Consider the following 19,347-nt stretch of genomic DNA (forward strand, 5'->3'; position numbering starts at 1 on the left):
ATCATACGAAGTTGAAAGGAAAAGGGTAAAAAAAGTGGTACAAGAAAGTGTTTACTCATTTAATTAATCGAGCAGCATTTAATGCACAAATAATTTGTAAAAAAATGGGTCGTAATATGACACCATTAAACTTTAGAACAACGTCAATTACACGGATTATTAAACGATATGGCCAATGGCCAAAAAAATCTCACTCTAGATTGGTAGCAATCAACCCCTTACAATTGATTGACTGACATTTTCCATTATATGTGCCAGCGTCAGAAAAAAAAAATTAATGCTCAGAGAAGGTGAGTGGTATGTTACAAGCACAAAATAAGAAAAGATTCTAGATATGAATGTGTAGAATGTGATGTAGGACTTTGTGCAGCTCCGTGTTTTATGACTTTTCACACAAAGACTGAATATTAGAACTTATTTTTTATAAAAAAATTTCTATTATTATATTATGGTTATAAATTCTAATACATGAATAGTAGTGTTTTTTAGTGTTTAATAGTGTTAAAATGGTTAAAACTTTTTTTATAATTTAAAAGTAAAAAAACGAAGTTTTTAAAAAGCCGGAACATTTAAAGACAACTTCAAAAAAAAAACGCAAAACTTATAGGGACTGTTTTTTAGAAAACGCGCGGACTGTTAACGGGATAAAAACGCTGTTGCTCGCGCAACGGTACTATCGTTTTAATTATTTTCTTAAAGTCACGGTAGTGATTTCTGATTTGTTGAATTTTTTTTCTTTTATTTAAAGAATGCATGCCTAATCCAAAACCCTTAATCAATGTAAGTGCGCTCCACCTCGCCTATCCCTATACTTAAGATAAACCAATCAAACTTTGCTACCGTGTTACGATAAAAAAATAAAGCAACGTACCGTTGCGCTACCCACAACGTAATAAAAAATATGATAATATTTTAAAAAATTACAACAGATTAATAAATAAGAAAATTAAAATTATTTCTATACGATTACATAGAATTAAAATCTTTTATTGTCAATTCGACTTAGGCAAACTTTAAGCGGTCGATTATCTGACGTCAGGCCCTAATGCATTGCTTTATTTGTATTTTTAACAGTTTTTTATTTTCTTAATTTAACTATATGCGGCTGATTAATGCTGTTAGGAATAAAACTCTGAGTATCAACAAAAAGTTTTTATTCATTTTAAAACTATATATATATATATATATATATATATATATATATATATATATTATATATATATATATATATATATATATATATATATATATATATATATATATATATATATATATATATATATATATATATATATATATATATATATATATATATATATATATATATATTTATATATATAAAATTAGAACAATCTGCAATTAGGCATCATAAAAAAAATGTTCATGTAGTATAAAATGGGATCAAGTAAAGACGTTAAAAGTAGAACTAAAAAAATTTGAAAGAAAAGTTCGAGAGGCAATTGAAATTCAGTTCAACAAATGTAGACCTGAAAATGGAGGTATGAATTTAGATAATGGTCAATATGTAAAAACACAATTCTAGACGCCATATTTTTATACCTACGTAATGTTAAAGAAGCCCAATTAAAGCGAACTTTAAAGAAGCCATTAAAAGTGACGTTACCGATTGTTTGTGATTCAATTAAAATAGTAATTTCTAATTAAAGCTCAAGATGATAATATCAATAATCTAATGAAAATTTCTTAGATAAAATAAAAAAATTAGTATTGAGAGAATTCGTATTTATTGATGTTTGTTATATTAAATTTATTTAACTCTTATACAAGATGTCGTAACTTAAAATATATATATATATATATATATATATATATATATATATATATATATATATATATATATATATATATATATATATATATATATATAACGGGTGACAACTAAAAATACGGAATGAAAAGATATGTTAATTTTGATGAAATAATTTTTTCATAAAAATTTTAATGTTGATATATAATTGATGACAACTTAATATATACAATAAAATTAATGGTTTTCTACAAGGGCTCCTTTATCCGCTACTCTGCGCAACTTTGTTTTAATGTTGGCGCAAGCTATTTGTACACCAGTTGTGTCCATTTCTTTTAGGGATTTCTTAATTCTACGCTTGAGTGAAATACTTCGAGCTTTCCAACCACTTTTGCACCTTAAGGAACTTAGTTCTCCAAAAAAATTTTCAATTGTTCTACATTGAGGAAGATTGGTGGGGTTAACATTCTTCGGTACAACAGGAATATTATCGGTTTGGAGGAACTCAGTAATATTTTTCTCATAGTGTGACGAAACTTTTTCGGGCCAAAGTATGTAATTATCATCTGAATGATATTTATTAAAATATTGCATTAAATTTTTAGTTAAGCATTGGTTTATGTAAACTTCTTGGTTGACAGCTAGACCATTTACCTTGAAAAATGGCTCTGAAATTCCTCTGTCAGAGACAACAATATATAACATTACTTTCTTCTAAAATTTGCTTCGCATTTTAAATTAACCATCAAGTAGGGTAACAGAAAAGTTGTCTGTGTAATAAATTTTGTTACCAGGCATTTGGAGTTTAATTAAAGTAAAATTATTTCATCTAAAATGAATTTTTTGTTACCAAAATTTCTCAAAAGTTAACGACAATCTTTTTCTACTTAAGTAGTTTGACTTTTGGTGTAGGATGGCAATTTCTGCTATTTTCTTGGTTTAACTTGAAGTTTTTTGAGTGCTCTACTGATTTACTGCTGGATACACTCAAATATTGTAGGGGGCATCGCGCTTGCTAATGCCATCTTTGTTGTTAAATCTAGTTTTTAACTTCAAGTTTTTCTTGGTCATTATTGTGGGCTTTCGTCCGGGTCCTTGCTTTCTTTCAACAGTACCACGTATTAAAATATTGTAAATTGTACTTTTCGATATACCTTCTTTCAAAAAATGTTCTACAGTAAACCTTTTGCCAACACTTTTATGGCGTTCATAAAAATGTACAACGCGTTCTCGTAGAAGCTTTTCTTTAGAAAACATTTTATGACAACTAAATTGACAATTTTCAAACAAAAATGTAAAATTATTACTTGAATTATATACTACTTGACAATGTAACGAAGTAGCAAAGTTAAACAACTGAATATGACTTGCGCACAATTTCTTTTTATCCGGATTTGTAGTTGTCACCCGTTTTGTATATATATATATTATTATACCGTTTTGTATATATATATATATGGATATTGTATATCCATATATATATATATTTGAATATATATTTACATATATTTACATATATATATATATATATATATACATATATATATATATATATGTATATATATATATATATATATATATATATATATATATATATATATATATATATATATATATATATATATATAGTATATATACATATATATATATATATATATATATATATATATATATATATATATATATATATATTATATATATATATATATATATATATATTTATTTATTGTTTTTTATTACAACTTTTTAAAATTCATTTTACAGTTTTTATAAATAAAAACAAATAAAAATCTAAATAGAAGAAAGAAAATACAATAAAAATATTTTATAATAAAAATAATAAAGAAGGCGGAAACTCGAAGAAGACCGGCAAGTCTTGCCACCGAGAACCGCTAAAGTAAAAGAACCGCTAAAGAATAAAATAATTAAATAAACTTGAAAATACTTTAAAAGCAAATCAATATAATTGTAATTGAAAAAATTCTTTTTTAGGATTGTATTTAAAAGAATTTAAAGTACAATCTTGAGAAATATCATTAGAAGCATTTAAAATTACATTGTTCCATAAAAAAGATCCGTTGTTATAAAGAACAATAAAAAAAAATATATATATATATATATTTATATATATGTAAATATATGTAAATATATATTCAAATATATATATATATATATATATGGATATACAAATATATATATATATATATATATATATATATATATATATATATATATATATATATATATATATATATATATATATATATATATATATATATATATATATATATATATATATATGTATGTATGTATATATTTTCCGCGAAAAGAAATACAAAGTTTTCCAAAATTAGTTTGAGAAAACGGTTGTCGAACTATATTATTATTCCTTAGTATTTATTTATTTCTGTCTTTTTGTAAATATAAATTATGAAAAGAATTAGGCGATAAGTTTGTTTTTACATTGAAACATGAAACATAAAATATTAAAGACATTTAGTTCGTATATATTAACAACTTTCATTTCATATAAAAGAAGTTTGGCATGAGCAAAACGGCCTTTAAAATTTATAAGCCGTGCAACATGCTTTTGTTGCCGATAAAAAGGTTCGAGTTTTCCTTTATTTGTACTGCCCCAAGCAATATTAGCATAGCTTAAATGACAATAAATTAGTGAATAATATAAGTGAATTAATGTATGTTTGTTTAATACGCTTCTTGCTTTGTATAAAATCCCTATACTCTTTGAAATTTTATTACATAAATTTGCAATGTGGTTCGTCCAAGTAAGACTTTCGTCAATATACGCACCTAAAAATTTTGTCACAATAACCCGTTTAATACAAATATCATCAATAAAAAGATTTAGTATATTAATTGGAAGTTGGTGTTTTTTACCAGCTGGATGGAAAAGAATCCATTTAGTTTTTTCAATATTTAATGATAACCTGTTTAATTTAAACCAATTAGAAACTTTAGCCAGTTCAATGCTCATGTTGCTAAATAATGTTATTATGTTATTATGAGAGAGAAATAAGTTGGTATTATCAGCAAACATAATTGTAATTAGATTTGAAGCTTTAAATAGGTCATTAATGTAAATTAAAAATAAAAGAGGTCCTAAATATGGATCCTTGCGGAACTCTGCATATTACATTTAACAAACTAGATGATGTACTTTCATCTACATAAACAAATTGCTTTCTATTATAAAGAAAACTTTTTCAGCAAAACTAATGCATTACCAGTTATTTTGTACCACTCTAACTTTTTAAAAAGAGTTTTGTGATCTATAGTATTAAAAGCTTTCGCTACGTCTATGAAAACAGCCAAAGTAAACTGAGATATTTCCAATGATTAAGAAATATTTCCAGTAACTTCAAGAATTGTGTGTTCGGTGGATTTGTTTTTTTGAAAGCCATATTGGTTTTTGTATAATAAGTTGTTTATAGTAAGGTGATTATATATTTTGGTGTACAAATTTCTTTCTAAAACTTTTGAGAGAGCAGGAAGAACTGAATTAGGACGATAATTATTTATGTTGGGAGAGTCACCGTTTTTTATTATTGGTATGACTTTTGCCTATATGTCTATATATATATATATATATATATATATATATATATATATATATATATATATATATATATATATATATATATATATATATATATATATATATATTTGTTTATATATTTATATATATATATATATACATATAAATATATATATATATAAATATATAAATGTGCATGAAAATGATGTTTTAAGAATGTATTTTTAACATATGAGTTACCGATATCTAGGTAAAAGAAAGCTATTCAGGTAACCAAGGTAATTTACTTTTGATATAAAAAGCCAAAGGATCAAAATCAAATACTTCCTTATCAATCTATTTGAAATAAGTAAAAAAAAAAGTTAGGCTGAAATGCACCCCTTCTACTCCAATGCTCGGATACAAAGAACTCAGGTAATTTACCCCCTCCCCCTTTAACGTAAGGGTTATATATGCAGTTTTCTATTTTATATGTTTTGTTTTTTTTTGTCTGTAAAGGACATCTTTTTGTAAAGATTGATTTATATATATTTTTTATTTATTGTTTTAAATACTTTATTGTGGATTAAGGTACTATAGGACTTTTCACTCATGGTAATTCTCGTAAAAGTTTTCCTGCAATTTTTTGAAAATAAAGCAATTGACATAATGCTTCATTTTATTCTATCGCTAGAAATAAAATTGTTTTTGAGTTAAGTAGACGAAAGAAACGCACGATTTTGCAAAAAAGATAATATCATCCATTCTCAACAAATACTAAACAGTCAACATTATGCCTTTAAGTACACAATCGGTTTGGAAGATGGAAAAAAAAGTTTTTTACATATCGAAGTAATAAATAATTAAAAAGGTAATTATACTTTTAATAAACATCGAAAGGAAGTATTAATAAATTTTCAGATCAAGTCCAATTCAAACCACTATTCAAATGTCATAGAAGAATTATTAAGTGGATTTATGCAGAGAGGTTTATCAATTTGCTCTGAAAAACTTGCAAATAAAGAAATTAATTTCCTGTTTGATGTCTTTGCTAAAAATAATGAAAACAGAAAAACTTATTAAATCTTGCAAATATTGTTATACAAAAATGACACTTAATTAATGATATAGACCTATCTAACAACGAAGCCATTCCAACTATATTAATACCGCGGATCCCAATAGTATTACCAAAACTTTAAAAAATCTTTAGGAAAACAGGTTTTAAGACAGTTTTTAAATCTAGTGCATATCTTTGCTAACCTCGCGCAACAAAACAAAACTACCATCAAATATCTCGGAGTATACTTAATAGAATGTGAGTGTAAACAATAATACATTGCCAAAACAAAAATGTAAATGGCAACAAGAACAAAACAATACAAAGCAAGTGTGTTAGAAGAAAAATTGAAACAATTGGCTATTCGGCATCATCAAAATAAATATTTATGCGATAAAAAGAGGGCGCAAGTAACACGTTGAAATAGCACTTAAAAAGTTTGAAGAAAAAATTCAAAAATTAATTAAAACTCAGTATAACAATTGGTGACCTTCGAACGGAAGTATTTATTTAGACAATTTTTAATATATGAGCGTGCTCTCGACATTTGGTAAGGAAAATTTTGCAAACTTTTCAGTTAAATCAACTTCTTAAGTGTTTTAAAATAAAACAGGAAGGACTACTTGATGTACTTAAATTCTAATTATACTAAAATAATATGCAGATATTACATTTGTTTTAGATGCTTCTCTCTTTAATTTTATCTTATTTTTTATTTACTTCTTTTATTCTACATATTTTAGTTATGCGCAGATGTTGTTTATGCGCAGCTAGATGTTTAAAAAGATTTTGCGGATTTCGATAACAAAATTAAAAAAAGTACTTACAAAGCATTTCCATGGTTGAACTAAAAAGTTGAAGGAATAATAAAGAGAGCCATAAAAAAATACTCGGGCTCATTACTAATCAATTTTAACTTTTTTGATTTCTTCTCTGCTTTTTTATATACTTTTTTAAACAATTATTATGCTAGTCATGTTTCATAATTTTTCAGAGGCTATCTAGAGGTTTAATAGCATTCATGTTTCAAAAATAAAAATTGTCAACTTAAATAGTAATAAACTATGTATATCCATATTAAAACATAAGTGTTATAGTAACCCATTTAGTTATATATATCTTTTAAGTCTGTGAATACTAATTTATTCATGTTTCAATAAATGAGTTCCTTTAAAAATTTATTTTTTTTGACGGGTTCCTAAATGCTTTTTAAAAATTAATTTTTATCTTTATATTAAAAAAAAAAGTTGCTTTTATCGCGTTTTGAAAATAAACTCTTCATATAAATATAGGGTAAGTTAGGGCTTATGAGCACTTTAAGCATTATTAGAATATTTTTTTAAATAATTATACTGGATCCAAAATATTTGCGAATAAACAAATTTTGGGGATTACTACTCATGATTCACCTAGATATTTTTTGAACCGAAATGGTTTTTTTCTAAATACAAAGATTTTAAAAAACTAGCAAAAATGCTCTTTTTACCCAGACCACTTGGTAATATGAGCACTTTAAGTTAGCTTGATAAAATAACATTAAGAAAAAAAAAAAAGGCTGATCTCACAATTTAAACTAACTTTTGATATAAAATGATTTGCTATTAACAACACTTATCATTAAAAGTTCAAATTTTAACCCACTTTTTATTCAAACAATACTATTTTGTTTCACGCAAAAAAAAAAAAAAAAAAAAAAAATTAATTTTTTTAATTTATGAAGTCAAACCTTTTTACAAGAAAACTACAATTTTTAGAATTTAAATAGCAGAAAGATGTTTAGTATTGGTAAAATATTTAAAATTTTTACCTTATTTTGCTTTTATTTAAAAAGCAAATAAAGACACTGCAATTATAGGACTTTAAATCAGGTAATTTTATTGAAAAACACAGGGTAATTTGAGCATGCTCTTTAAAGTGTTTTATTCCCGGAAACTTTTTCGAAAATGTCTACGTTACATTCATAACGTTACATTCATAATGTTACATGCATAACGTTACATGCATAACGTTACATGCATAACGTTACATGCATAACGTTACATGCATAACGTTACATGCATAACGTTACATGCATAACGTTAAATGCATAACTTTTAACGTTAAATGCATATATTTTTTCTGTAAGATGTTTTGTAAGATATTTAGATATTTATAAGGTGAAGTGAAATTAAAGTTTAGAATAGGTGAAATGGAAATTTCTTTATTTTCTGCGTGAAAGGACTGATTGCCACCTCTCCAAAAATAATGTAGTTAAAATTTGAATTTCATAACACTTATTGGGGTTGTTTTAAAGCATTATCAATACTATGATACATAAATCAGTTAAGTGACTTTCATTCCAACACTTTTCAAATATTCTTTTTCAATACAGTCGTTTCAATTAATTTGATATTGTGATATTGCATTTTAGTCTTTTTCTCTTTAATTCCTCTGTCAATTTAATTCTATATTTAAAATATTTTTTGATTTCATAAGAAATAAAATTTTTTTCATTTTTTTAAAAATAAGTAACCAGGGGCGGGTTTTGTCGCTTGCCAAGGAGGTGGCTGAAAAATCTAAAAAAAAATGTCTGCTTTAGTGTAATAATCAAGTTCATATACGTATAATAACGTATAATAGTCAACTTCATTCGCCATTATAATATTCCAATTCTGTATAATAGTCAATTTACATAAGAATATTTCTGGAAAAAAGCCCCAAGGAAAGGGGAGTTCTTCTACCTCCACGGCCTCCTCCTAAAACCCACCACTGCAAGTAAAACACATCTTAGACTAAAAACGTCATGTCCAGGATTCGAAAGCATGAATCAGTGTCTAAATACAGAATAAAAAGCTGTAGAGTTCGGTGCCCCAAACTTTAGGGTATCGAACAAAAATTGACCGGGGGCGCGACAAAATCTCGATGAGGCCCTGATTATTTATTTCTATTACTATTACTATTATTCATTAAATTAAATTAAAAACAACTCTGTTGTTTAAATCTTCCGCAATCAAGCATGTTGCATAAGCGACCACTTTCCAATTTTTTTTTATATGATTTTTATAAAAAAAAAAAAAAAAAAAAAAAGACAGATTACTGAAATTAATGAAAAGGAATTTAGAAATTATTTATTCAAAGTCAACTGGAAACAACTACATAATTGCAAAGATACAAATAAAGACTGTGAATTTTTTTACCACGACTTCTTTAATGCCTTAGACAAAGCGTTTTTGATGAAGGAAATTAAAATCGAGCGTAAAAGTCTTCAAAGTCCATGGATTAAAAAAGGACTTAATAATTCTTCCAAGTAGAAACAAAAACTCAATAAAAAATACTTAAAATAAAACTTGTTAAAACGGTAAAAATTAAATATTTTCAAAAACCTGTTTAAAAACTTGAAAAAAAATCTAAAAATATTATTTCTCAAATTTATTACAAAATAATACACAAAAACTTGGGATATAATAAATATGATAATGAATAATAGGATTTACTACTATCTCACAACTCACATAGTTCTAAACAATAATCTTACGGATTTACTTAAGAGCACTCTACAGAACATGCAGTAATTAAATTAGTTAAACAAATATTAAATGGGTTTGAAAACAACCAATATACTCTTGGAGTGTTTATTGACCTCTAAAAGGCCTTTGATACTGTTATGCGCGATGTTTTTCTTTACAAACTTGAAAGTTATAGAGTCAAAAATAATAATTTTAAATGGTTTTGTTCCTATCTTAAAAATTGCAAACAATGTGTATCTTATGACAAAACCTTCACTAAATTAGAAAAAATTACCTGCGGAATCCATTCCAGGCTATTGTTTATTGTTTATATCAACGATGTTTACTTATCTAGTATACTAAACTCCAATCTTTTTGCTGATGACACTCAAGTTTTTTATACTTACTCTAACATTAAGGCAATCTTTTCTACTATTAGTTGTGAGCTTGATAATCTTAATAAATGGTTTAAAGTCAACAAACTCTCTCTGAACCCTACCAAAAGCAAAAATACTCTCTTTTCTAAATCTCTTTTCTAAATAAATTTAACACGTTGCCCTAAAAACTCTCGGATATTTTAAAAGTAAAAACCAAGTCGCAACGACATTCTGTGTGAATTCTTAGGTGTTTTAAAAGATGAGCCAATAATTTAGAAAAGGCATATTAATCAAATAGAAAATAAAATTTTAAAAAGTATTGGAACTATTTATAAAACTGGATATATGTTCGATAAAAACTGTTTAAAATATATTTACTTTTCATTTATTTATAGCTACATTAGTTATTGTAACATTGCTTGGGCAAGCACTTATCTGACTAACGTGTATCTTAAAAAAACAAAAACAAGCAAGCCGCCTTGCTAATAAAAACACCAGTGTCAATCCACTGCTTAAAATGCTTGGAGTACTGAATGTATACCGGTTAAATATTTAAAATATTCATTTATTCATGTTTAGATTAAAATATCATATGTTACCTAATATTTTTTTAAACTTATTTCACCCAAATAATTGTAAAACTACAACTTCAGTTCAAACTTTTAAAAGTATCTTAAAAAAACATTTACTTGATTATGACGTATATTAAATATAATTTGTAATTATAACTATAATTATATTTTAAGTTATTTTTTTGTTTTAAGTTATATTGTATTCGAAAAAAAAATAATGATAATGTAACACTTTTTATTTAAAAGTATTTAATATTATTTTACTGGGTTTGTAATTTACTTTTTTTAATATTTTAAGTTGTTTTTTTGTAATATGTAAATGATATAACAGGGCTGGATGATAGGACTTTTGTCTTCTGACTGCTTCCGTCACACCTTAACTCAAAAAAATGTTGTAAATAATTTATTGGGAAGATGACAAAATATTTATACAAACAATAATAATAAATAAAAAGTATGTTAGTTCAACTCCCATGGTCGACGACACGGGTTTTGCTGCTTTAGTTTGATAACGTTACAGCCAGATTAGCTTTTTGCGCATGTCCGCAAATATATAGTATTTAAACTAATGCAATATGCGCTGATTTCTCTTCTCTTCGCTCTTCTCTTTTTGCGGTTACGTTGCACTCAGCTCTTGTTTATTTAGATTTTTATTATTTTTATTGAGCATCCTAAAATATACGTATAATAATCAAATTGCACCTTTATTCGAAAGATAATACTTGTTCCATAAACTTTTTATGTAGCCCATGGACAGTTCATGCTTGTTATGGAACACAGTATTAAGAAGATATTGGAAGATTAAACAGCTAAGTGTCTTTTCTTTATTTATTTAATTTAATGCGACTTATGATTATTTATTTAAGATTTCATTCCTACATTTTATGTGTTTTTGATTTAGTATTACTAAAGAAATTCTATGTGGAGAATTCGTTCGTTACAAAAGATTATGTAAATCTAGATTTTTAGCTTTAGTGAAAAAATTTACAAAGGATGGGAATTGATTTTTATCTTACAAAAGTATAATTAAGGTTCACTTGTCCAAGGGTATGATTGACAAAGTTTCAAATTTTGAAAGTAATATTGGTGACGTTCGTTATTTACACTGTCACCGTCGGCATTTTCGAGAACATAAATTAACTTCTAAAATGCGCCATATTTTTGATGAAAGTTCATGCTCATTCTGTCCTACGTTAAATGAATGTTGATTTTTTGGATCTTCTTTTACAACTTCATTATTTAGTGTACTTAAACGTTTTTGTGCAAAGCGAATTGCATTTATAGCCGATATTGAATAGGCATTTTTAAACATTGCATCATCTGAAAAACATCGTGACTTTATAAGATTTATATGGTATAAAGATTTATTTGATTAAGATATTAATAATTTACGTAATGCTGAATTATGCGTTTATCGACTGTGCAGGGTTTTGTTTGGTGTAACCTCTTCTCCCTTTTTATTATCATCTACATTAACTAAACACGCGACGTTATGCTTCTAATGATTTTAATTTTAGCAAGAATTACTTCAATCACTTCATGTTGATGATTTAAATGTAAGTTTTGACTCAGTGTTGAAAGGACTTCAGTTTTATAATAAAGCAAAATTATGTTTAAAAGTAGGAAACTTCAACCTTAGAAAATTTGAATCCAGTTCTAAGAAACTGTGCAGCTTAATTAAAGAAATGAATTCTATTTCAAACGACATTGATAAAGTCCTTGGTACCAAGTAGAATAAAATTGAAGATAATTTTACCTTTTCATTTGTGGATATATTATATTTAATAGACAAACCTACGAAGCGTAACAATCTTTAATTTATTTCTAGCTTTTATGTTCCCTTAGGATTAATGACTCCTGTTATTTATTGTCGGATGTATAATTTTATTCCAGTCAATTTGCAAATAAAAATTAGGATGGTGTTTGCCTATAAATAATGATATTTTTAATGAATGGGAAGAAATAATTAATGAGTTGAGTTCGGTACCATATATTAGTATACCTAGATGGTTCAGTAAATCCGTTTGCAACACTCAGTTTATTAAATTTGAAAAATATGCAATGCAACTTTAAAAGCGTACTGGTGTTGCATTTGTTTAAAAAGTAGCAATAAAGGGTTGGCGAATTCATGTCTATTTTTTTCTAAATCAAGAGTTTCCCTTTTAGTTAAAAATACAATTCCTAGGCTAGAATTAAGAGCTATACTATTGTTAGCTACTTTTTTTCGGTTTTATATAAAGAGTTGTCATGTGTTTTAGGCATTTCTTTTGTTAAACTTTTTTTTGATTCTTTTATTTGCCTAAATTGACTTAACAATGTAAATAAAAAATATGAAACATTTTATTCAAGAACGTTTTGAAAAAATAATTGTTCTTCATACGATATTAAATTTTGGAGTTTTATTAAAAGTGAAAGAAATCCCGAAGAAAGAAGAATATTCAATGAGATTGTTTTTTGATGCGGTTACATTATTAAGTTCAGATCACTCTTGCCTAAACTTTAAATATATTAAGGCTTTAAATATATTTTGGTTGTTCAAAGCTCTTAATCGAATTAAAAACATAATTAGGGACTGTTATATATGCAGAAAATACAATAGCGAACCCTTCCCTAATGCTAATGCTCTGCCTTTACCTCTATCTCGACCTGACGATGATTATGCCTTTAAATGCGTAGGAGTAGATCAATGCGGTACAGTTATGTTAAATAATATATATGAAAGTTGTGGAATTTTTAACGCATGGATCTTTGTCACTACATGTTGTAGCACACGTATACTTTATTTAGATTTGGTTCCCGATTGTACAGCGGAAGCTTGCATTTGCCACCTTTCGTAGATTTATTGAATGCTATAGTATCTTATCAAGTCATCAGTGACAATGGTTCAATTTTACTGAGGAAGAAACTCAAAAGTTTTACAATACTTGCCGAAGCATAAATAATAATTAATAATCGTCCAATCAATTTTACTTACGAAGTGCCAGGAGACGACCCACTCACACCAAATCATCTATTATACGGAAAAAAAGATCCCCTTGAATCCGTGGTCTGAAATGATATATTACTCAAAAATGACTATAAAGCAAGATTTGAGAAATGAAAATCAATTGCAAATTATTTTTGGAACGTATAGAGAACAGAGTATTCAACAACATTAACCGAGTTTCCAATAAGCATCTTACATCAAAATTCAGGATTTATTGAAAAATTGACAATGTTGTGCTTGTTGACAATCCGAAAGTTCCTCGGTCAATATGGAAAAGAGGAATTGTTCAAAGTTTTATACAATCGAGTTATGGTCAAGTACGAGCAGCGGATGTTAGAATTTTTTCTAGTGATAAACCGTCAATTATCAAAAGAACGTAAAACAAAGCTGTATCTGCTTGAAAATTATAAACGTTCGAAACAATTAGTTGATATTACATTTATAGACGAGATAAAAAATGCATTGATAAATGATTTAACTTTGCCGGGCGCAGTGTTGTGTTAGTTCAATAACGCGACAGCTTGATTAGCTTTTTGCGCATGTCCGCGAATTTATAGTATTTAAACTAATACGGCATGCGCAGAATTTTCTTTTTTTCGCTCTTCTCTTTTCGCAGTAACCCTCTTTATTTTCACTCAGCTCTTGGTTATTTAGATTATTGTAATTTGTATTGAGCATCTTGAAATGTATGTATAATAATCAAATCGCACCTTTTTTCTAAAGATAATACTTGCCCCACGTAGTGCCTAATCTTTTTAGGTTTTGAAGTAAAAGGGCACAACCGTCATATTCTAAAATATGTCCTCTATTTCTGGAACTTTCTGAAAAGAAGCAAAAAAAAAAGGTCTTTAAGAAAAATGTGCGGTGCACGTGAGTAGCTCTCCGGCATTGTTTGCCATGACTTTTTTTTTTTTATTTTATTTTATTTTGCCGTTTAACAAATTTGACAGTTTCCATAAATTTACAATTAAGTTAATGGCCGGAGCAAGAAGAAGGCATAATTTGCCTTATCGCCAAGCACCGTGTTACAATTTATAATTTTTACAAAGTTGCTTCAAGAATATATAACATAAAAGAAAAATTAAATGAATGTTTACAAAAGATATATAATAAATAAAGTAAAGTATCGTTTAATACATAATATCATAAACAGATTGAGTAAAAGTAAGGTTAATATATAAAACTTTATATATATTTTAAGTAAAATATATAGAAGATAAAGTAAAATATCATAACTAGATTAGGTAAAATAAAAGTGAATATATAATAACTTTATATATAAAAATACGCACAAAAATAAAATAAAAAGCGAGAAAATGTGATTTTTGATAATGATTATTGTCAAAAAATTTTAACCTTTTTTTTTTTTTTTTCTTTCGAATAATTACGAAAATACGAATAATTAACTTGTTTTTCAGTTTTTAAATTATACATCTGATCTATTTTTAAAAGAAAGACTTATAATAATATAAATCAATATCTGCGTTTAAAAAAAACTGTTTTGAATCAGCTTTAAACTGATGAAGAGATTTTTTTTTTCCGGAAACAATGTTTGGAAATCTTTTCCACAAAAATGTTCCGCGATTCTGAATTGAATAAGAAACTTGTTTAGAATAAGATTTTGGTATAACAAAGTTATTAGCGGAAAATCTTGTAGCATATTTATGGTGTATTACTTTAAAATAAGTTTCAAATATTTTGGTGGACAGTCCATATTTTGTTTTATACATGAACAGTAGAACAAGATGGATATTAAGTTTAAAAATATTCAGGGTACCAATTACACGTAAAAGAGGTTCACAAGGAACCGCTCTACCAGATCCAAATATGATTCTAACAGCATGTTTTTGCTTGCTATAAAGTTTTTTTAGCTTAGTGTAATTAGTACTTGCCCACATGATGTTGCCGTAAGTTAAGTAACTATGTATAAAGGAAAAATATAAACTTTTTAAGGACTTAAAATTTAAAAGTGATAAAAATTTAAAAGACTTAAAATTTGTAAAGACGTAAAATTTGTAAAGACGTAAAAATTTAAAAGACTTAAGGAACAGTTATGTTTTCAACTTTCAGTAAAGGGTGATGTTTCATTTTTCTATTTAATATTAAAGCTGCAGTAATATACTTTTTCCGGTAGATAGAGAAAGACATTAACTAAAAATCCTAAGCTTTTTTGTCTGATTTGCCGGATTTTACATGAAAAAGTTTAAAACCGTTCACCTTTTCTCTTGTACCTGTTCCCTTGAATCGATTAAATATCAGAGCATATGCACATGGAATAGTCTCCCCTCACTGTAAAAATCCCTCCCTACATTTTCCAAATTCAAAAACAGTGTAGGGGAGATGGGGGCGCATTGATCGCCGGGGCAGTATGATCTTTTGGCTTTTACTCGTTCATTTTTGCCTTACTAGAAGTGAGGTTGCAATTTAATTAACCATTATGCTTCCCTAATTGATTATTCGTAATATTTTTTCATAAGGTTATCAGCGTCAAAAAAAATAAAGAAAATATTGTTTTTCGTCATAAAAAGTGATTTTTTTAAATCGTACTATAATTCAAATATATTTTTATTTAGATGTCTGTATGGGTTAACAACAATTTTATTTTAAATTTTTAAGTGTTAGGTGTATAATATAGTATATAATTTTTAATTGGCTACAATTTATACAGTAGATATTGCTATCAATATGTTACCTATACCTATTGGGGTACATTGATCTTTGACTATGCGGGGCCCATTGATCGGAGGATCAAAGTGCCCCATAGAAGACGAAGTGCCCCATGTTTTTGTTTATAAGCAATACAGTTAAACGAATGGAATTGTATTTATAATTTAAAAAAAAACTATATGTAAACAAACAATAGCTTTTAGCATTTCATTTTTTAAATCTACTTATGTTATAAGCTAGTAATAATAATACTATTATTTTATAATATCAAAAGAATAATATTTAACATAATAATTAAAAAATATTTAACATAATATTATGTTAAATATTAGCATCTATTACAAACATATGTTTTTATTGATACATTTTTTTACAGATCTTAAAATGGTTAGAAATAGAATTAAAAAAACAAATAAAGTTGCTATACCAAGTGAAACAATGAAAGTAGCTGTTAATAAAGTTTTAGAAGGAATACAACTGAATGTTGTAGCACGTCAGTTTAACATAGATAGAATGACTTTAAAAAGATATTCTCGTAAAAAGAGGCTTAATCCAAATGAAGCTTTTAAGCCTAACTACAACAATAGACAAGTTTTTACAGCAGAAGATGAAAAAAGTTTATCAAGTTATTTACTAATTGCATCAAAAATGAACTATGGCCTTTCAACTAGGTCAACGCGATTATTGGCATATTAATTTGCTTTAAAAAACAGTTAGATATGCCCATCATCATGGATCAAAAATAAAATTGCAGGCATTGATTGGTTGCAAGGTTTTATGAAAAGACAACCAGAGTTGTCTCTACGAACACCTGAAGCAACGAGCTTCGCTCGATCAACAGCTTTTAACAAACACACTCTAAGAGAGTTTTTTCAAAATCTTAAAACGGTAAGAAATCGATATAAATATAATCCTAACTGTGTATATAATGTTGATGAAACTGGTTTAACAACCGTTCAAAAGCCGGTAAAGGTTTTAGCTGGTAGAGGAAGCAAACAAGTTGGAAGAATCACATCTGCAGAACGAGGAACATTTGTAATTGCATGTTGTGCCTCTAATGCTATTGGAAATTCCATTCCTCCATTATTTATTTTTCCTAGGGTAAAGTTTCATGATTACATGATTAAGGAAGGACATCCTGGATGTGTGAGATTTGCAAATCCTTCTGGTTGGATGAACTCAGAAATTTTCATAGAATGGATTAAACATTTTGTTAAATATTCGAACCGTTCTCAGGAATCTCCAGTTTTGTTACTTCTCGACAGTCATGAAAGTCATATTTCTGTTAAAGGCTTGGAGCTTGCAATTCAACACGGAATTACAATGATAAGTTTTCCTCCCCATTGCAGCCATAAATTGCAGCCATTAGATAGAACTGTTTTTGGACCATTGAAAAGGTTTTACAATTCTGCATGTGATAATTGGATGGTTTCAAACCCAAGACCAATGACCATTTATGATATTGTTTCAATAGTTCGAGAACCGTATACAAAGGCTTTCTCACCATCTAATATACAGACAGGATTTAGAGTAGCTGGCATTGAGCTATTCAATTCTGAAATTTTCAAAGATGACGAATATTTACCATCATCAGTTACAGATAGAGCTGCTCCAGATACAGTTACTATCACTCCTGTCAACAACATGGAATCTGAAATGATACCAGCACATGTTAATCACATAGAGTTTGAAATAACTATAGTAAATATTGAAACAAGTATTTTAAACAAAGTGTCCACAAGTGTTGCTTTTATAATCTCACCTGAGGTTTTAAAACCTTACCCAAAAGCATCTGCCAGAAAAAAAAAAGTTAAAAGTAGGCAGTTAAAAACAAGGATCTTGACTGATACTCCTGTCAGAAATGAAATTCGTTTGTCAAAAGAAAAGAAAATTTTGAAGCAAACCAAAAATCAACATAAAGTCTCCACAAAAGATAAGAAAGAAACTAAGAATTACTTGCTTAGGAATAAAAAACAGTGTAAACCAAAAGCTGCTTCACAACTTGACTTTCACAAATGATGAAATATTCTTAATCAAAATATTGTACTTTTAACAAATTTTGTAAACTTAAAAGTTGTATTCTTATTTCAGTCTTTATATTTCAGTTCTTATAAATTTCAAGTTGTTGTAAAGTTTTAAACGTATATAAAGCGGGTAGCTTATAGCTGCTGTGATTTATACATTTTTTAATTAAAAATTAGACTAGTGGGTTTAACTGCTATATTTAAAAAATAATTAAAAAATTTAGATGTATTATATGTTATACAATATTACCCTTTGACTAAATTATTTACAAGATTTAGTTATAGAAGTGTTAAACGTTTAGATAATATTACGCATATAAGATCAATGTGCCCCAAGTCGTAGATCATAGTACCCCATAGTTTGGGGTACATTGATCTTTTGAGAGGGTTGTTTAAAAGTTAAAATTATTCATGTTTATCATTTTTTTAAATCAAAATATTTATATATTCCAAAAGCCAGATAGTTCTACATGTGTTTCGTAGTTAATAAGTTTTTACATCTCTTTCAGGTTCTGCGCAATTTTCAAAACACTGCTACGGCGATCAATGCGCCCCCATCTCCCCTATTTTATTTTTTATTAAACAAGTATTCTTCCTAATTTCTATGCTACTCTACTGCTAACTATCTACTATTCATTTTAACCTTATTCACTTCAATGCTGGTCTATAACTACTAATAATTGATCTTTTCTAAAATTCTTTTCTACTACTTTCTTCAATGCTGATTTATTACTACTAATACTTGCTCTTTCTTAACTTTTTCTCAAAATGATATCACTATTCTATTTCTAACTCTCACTATTATGAATATTGCTATTTTTTAATATTGTTATTATTATTATTGTTGCTATTGTTGTTCTTATTGCTACTAAT

General features: G+C 27.1%; 1 protein-coding gene across 1 annotated transcript in view; it reads right to left on the reverse strand.

Annotated features, from left to right (window-relative positions):
- Positions 1-7,385, reverse strand: part of LOC136089498 (uncharacterized) — an 88,612-nt gene extending 81,227 nt beyond the window's left edge. Inside the window, exon 1 of the mRNA XM_065815527.1 lies at positions 7,191-7,385. Coding sequence (XP_065671599.1) covers positions 7,191-7,263 — 73 coding nt within the window. The 5' untranslated portion in view covers positions 7,264-7,385. The remainder of the gene's footprint in view (positions 1-7,190) is intronic.
- Positions 7,386-19,347: the final 11,962 nt, after the last annotated feature.

Source organism: Hydra vulgaris, chromosome 13, assembly GCF_038396675.1.
Source record: "Hydra vulgaris chromosome 13, alternate assembly HydraT2T_AEP".
Lineage (NCBI taxonomy): Eukaryota > Metazoa > Cnidaria > Hydrozoa > Anthoathecata > Hydridae > Hydra > Hydra vulgaris.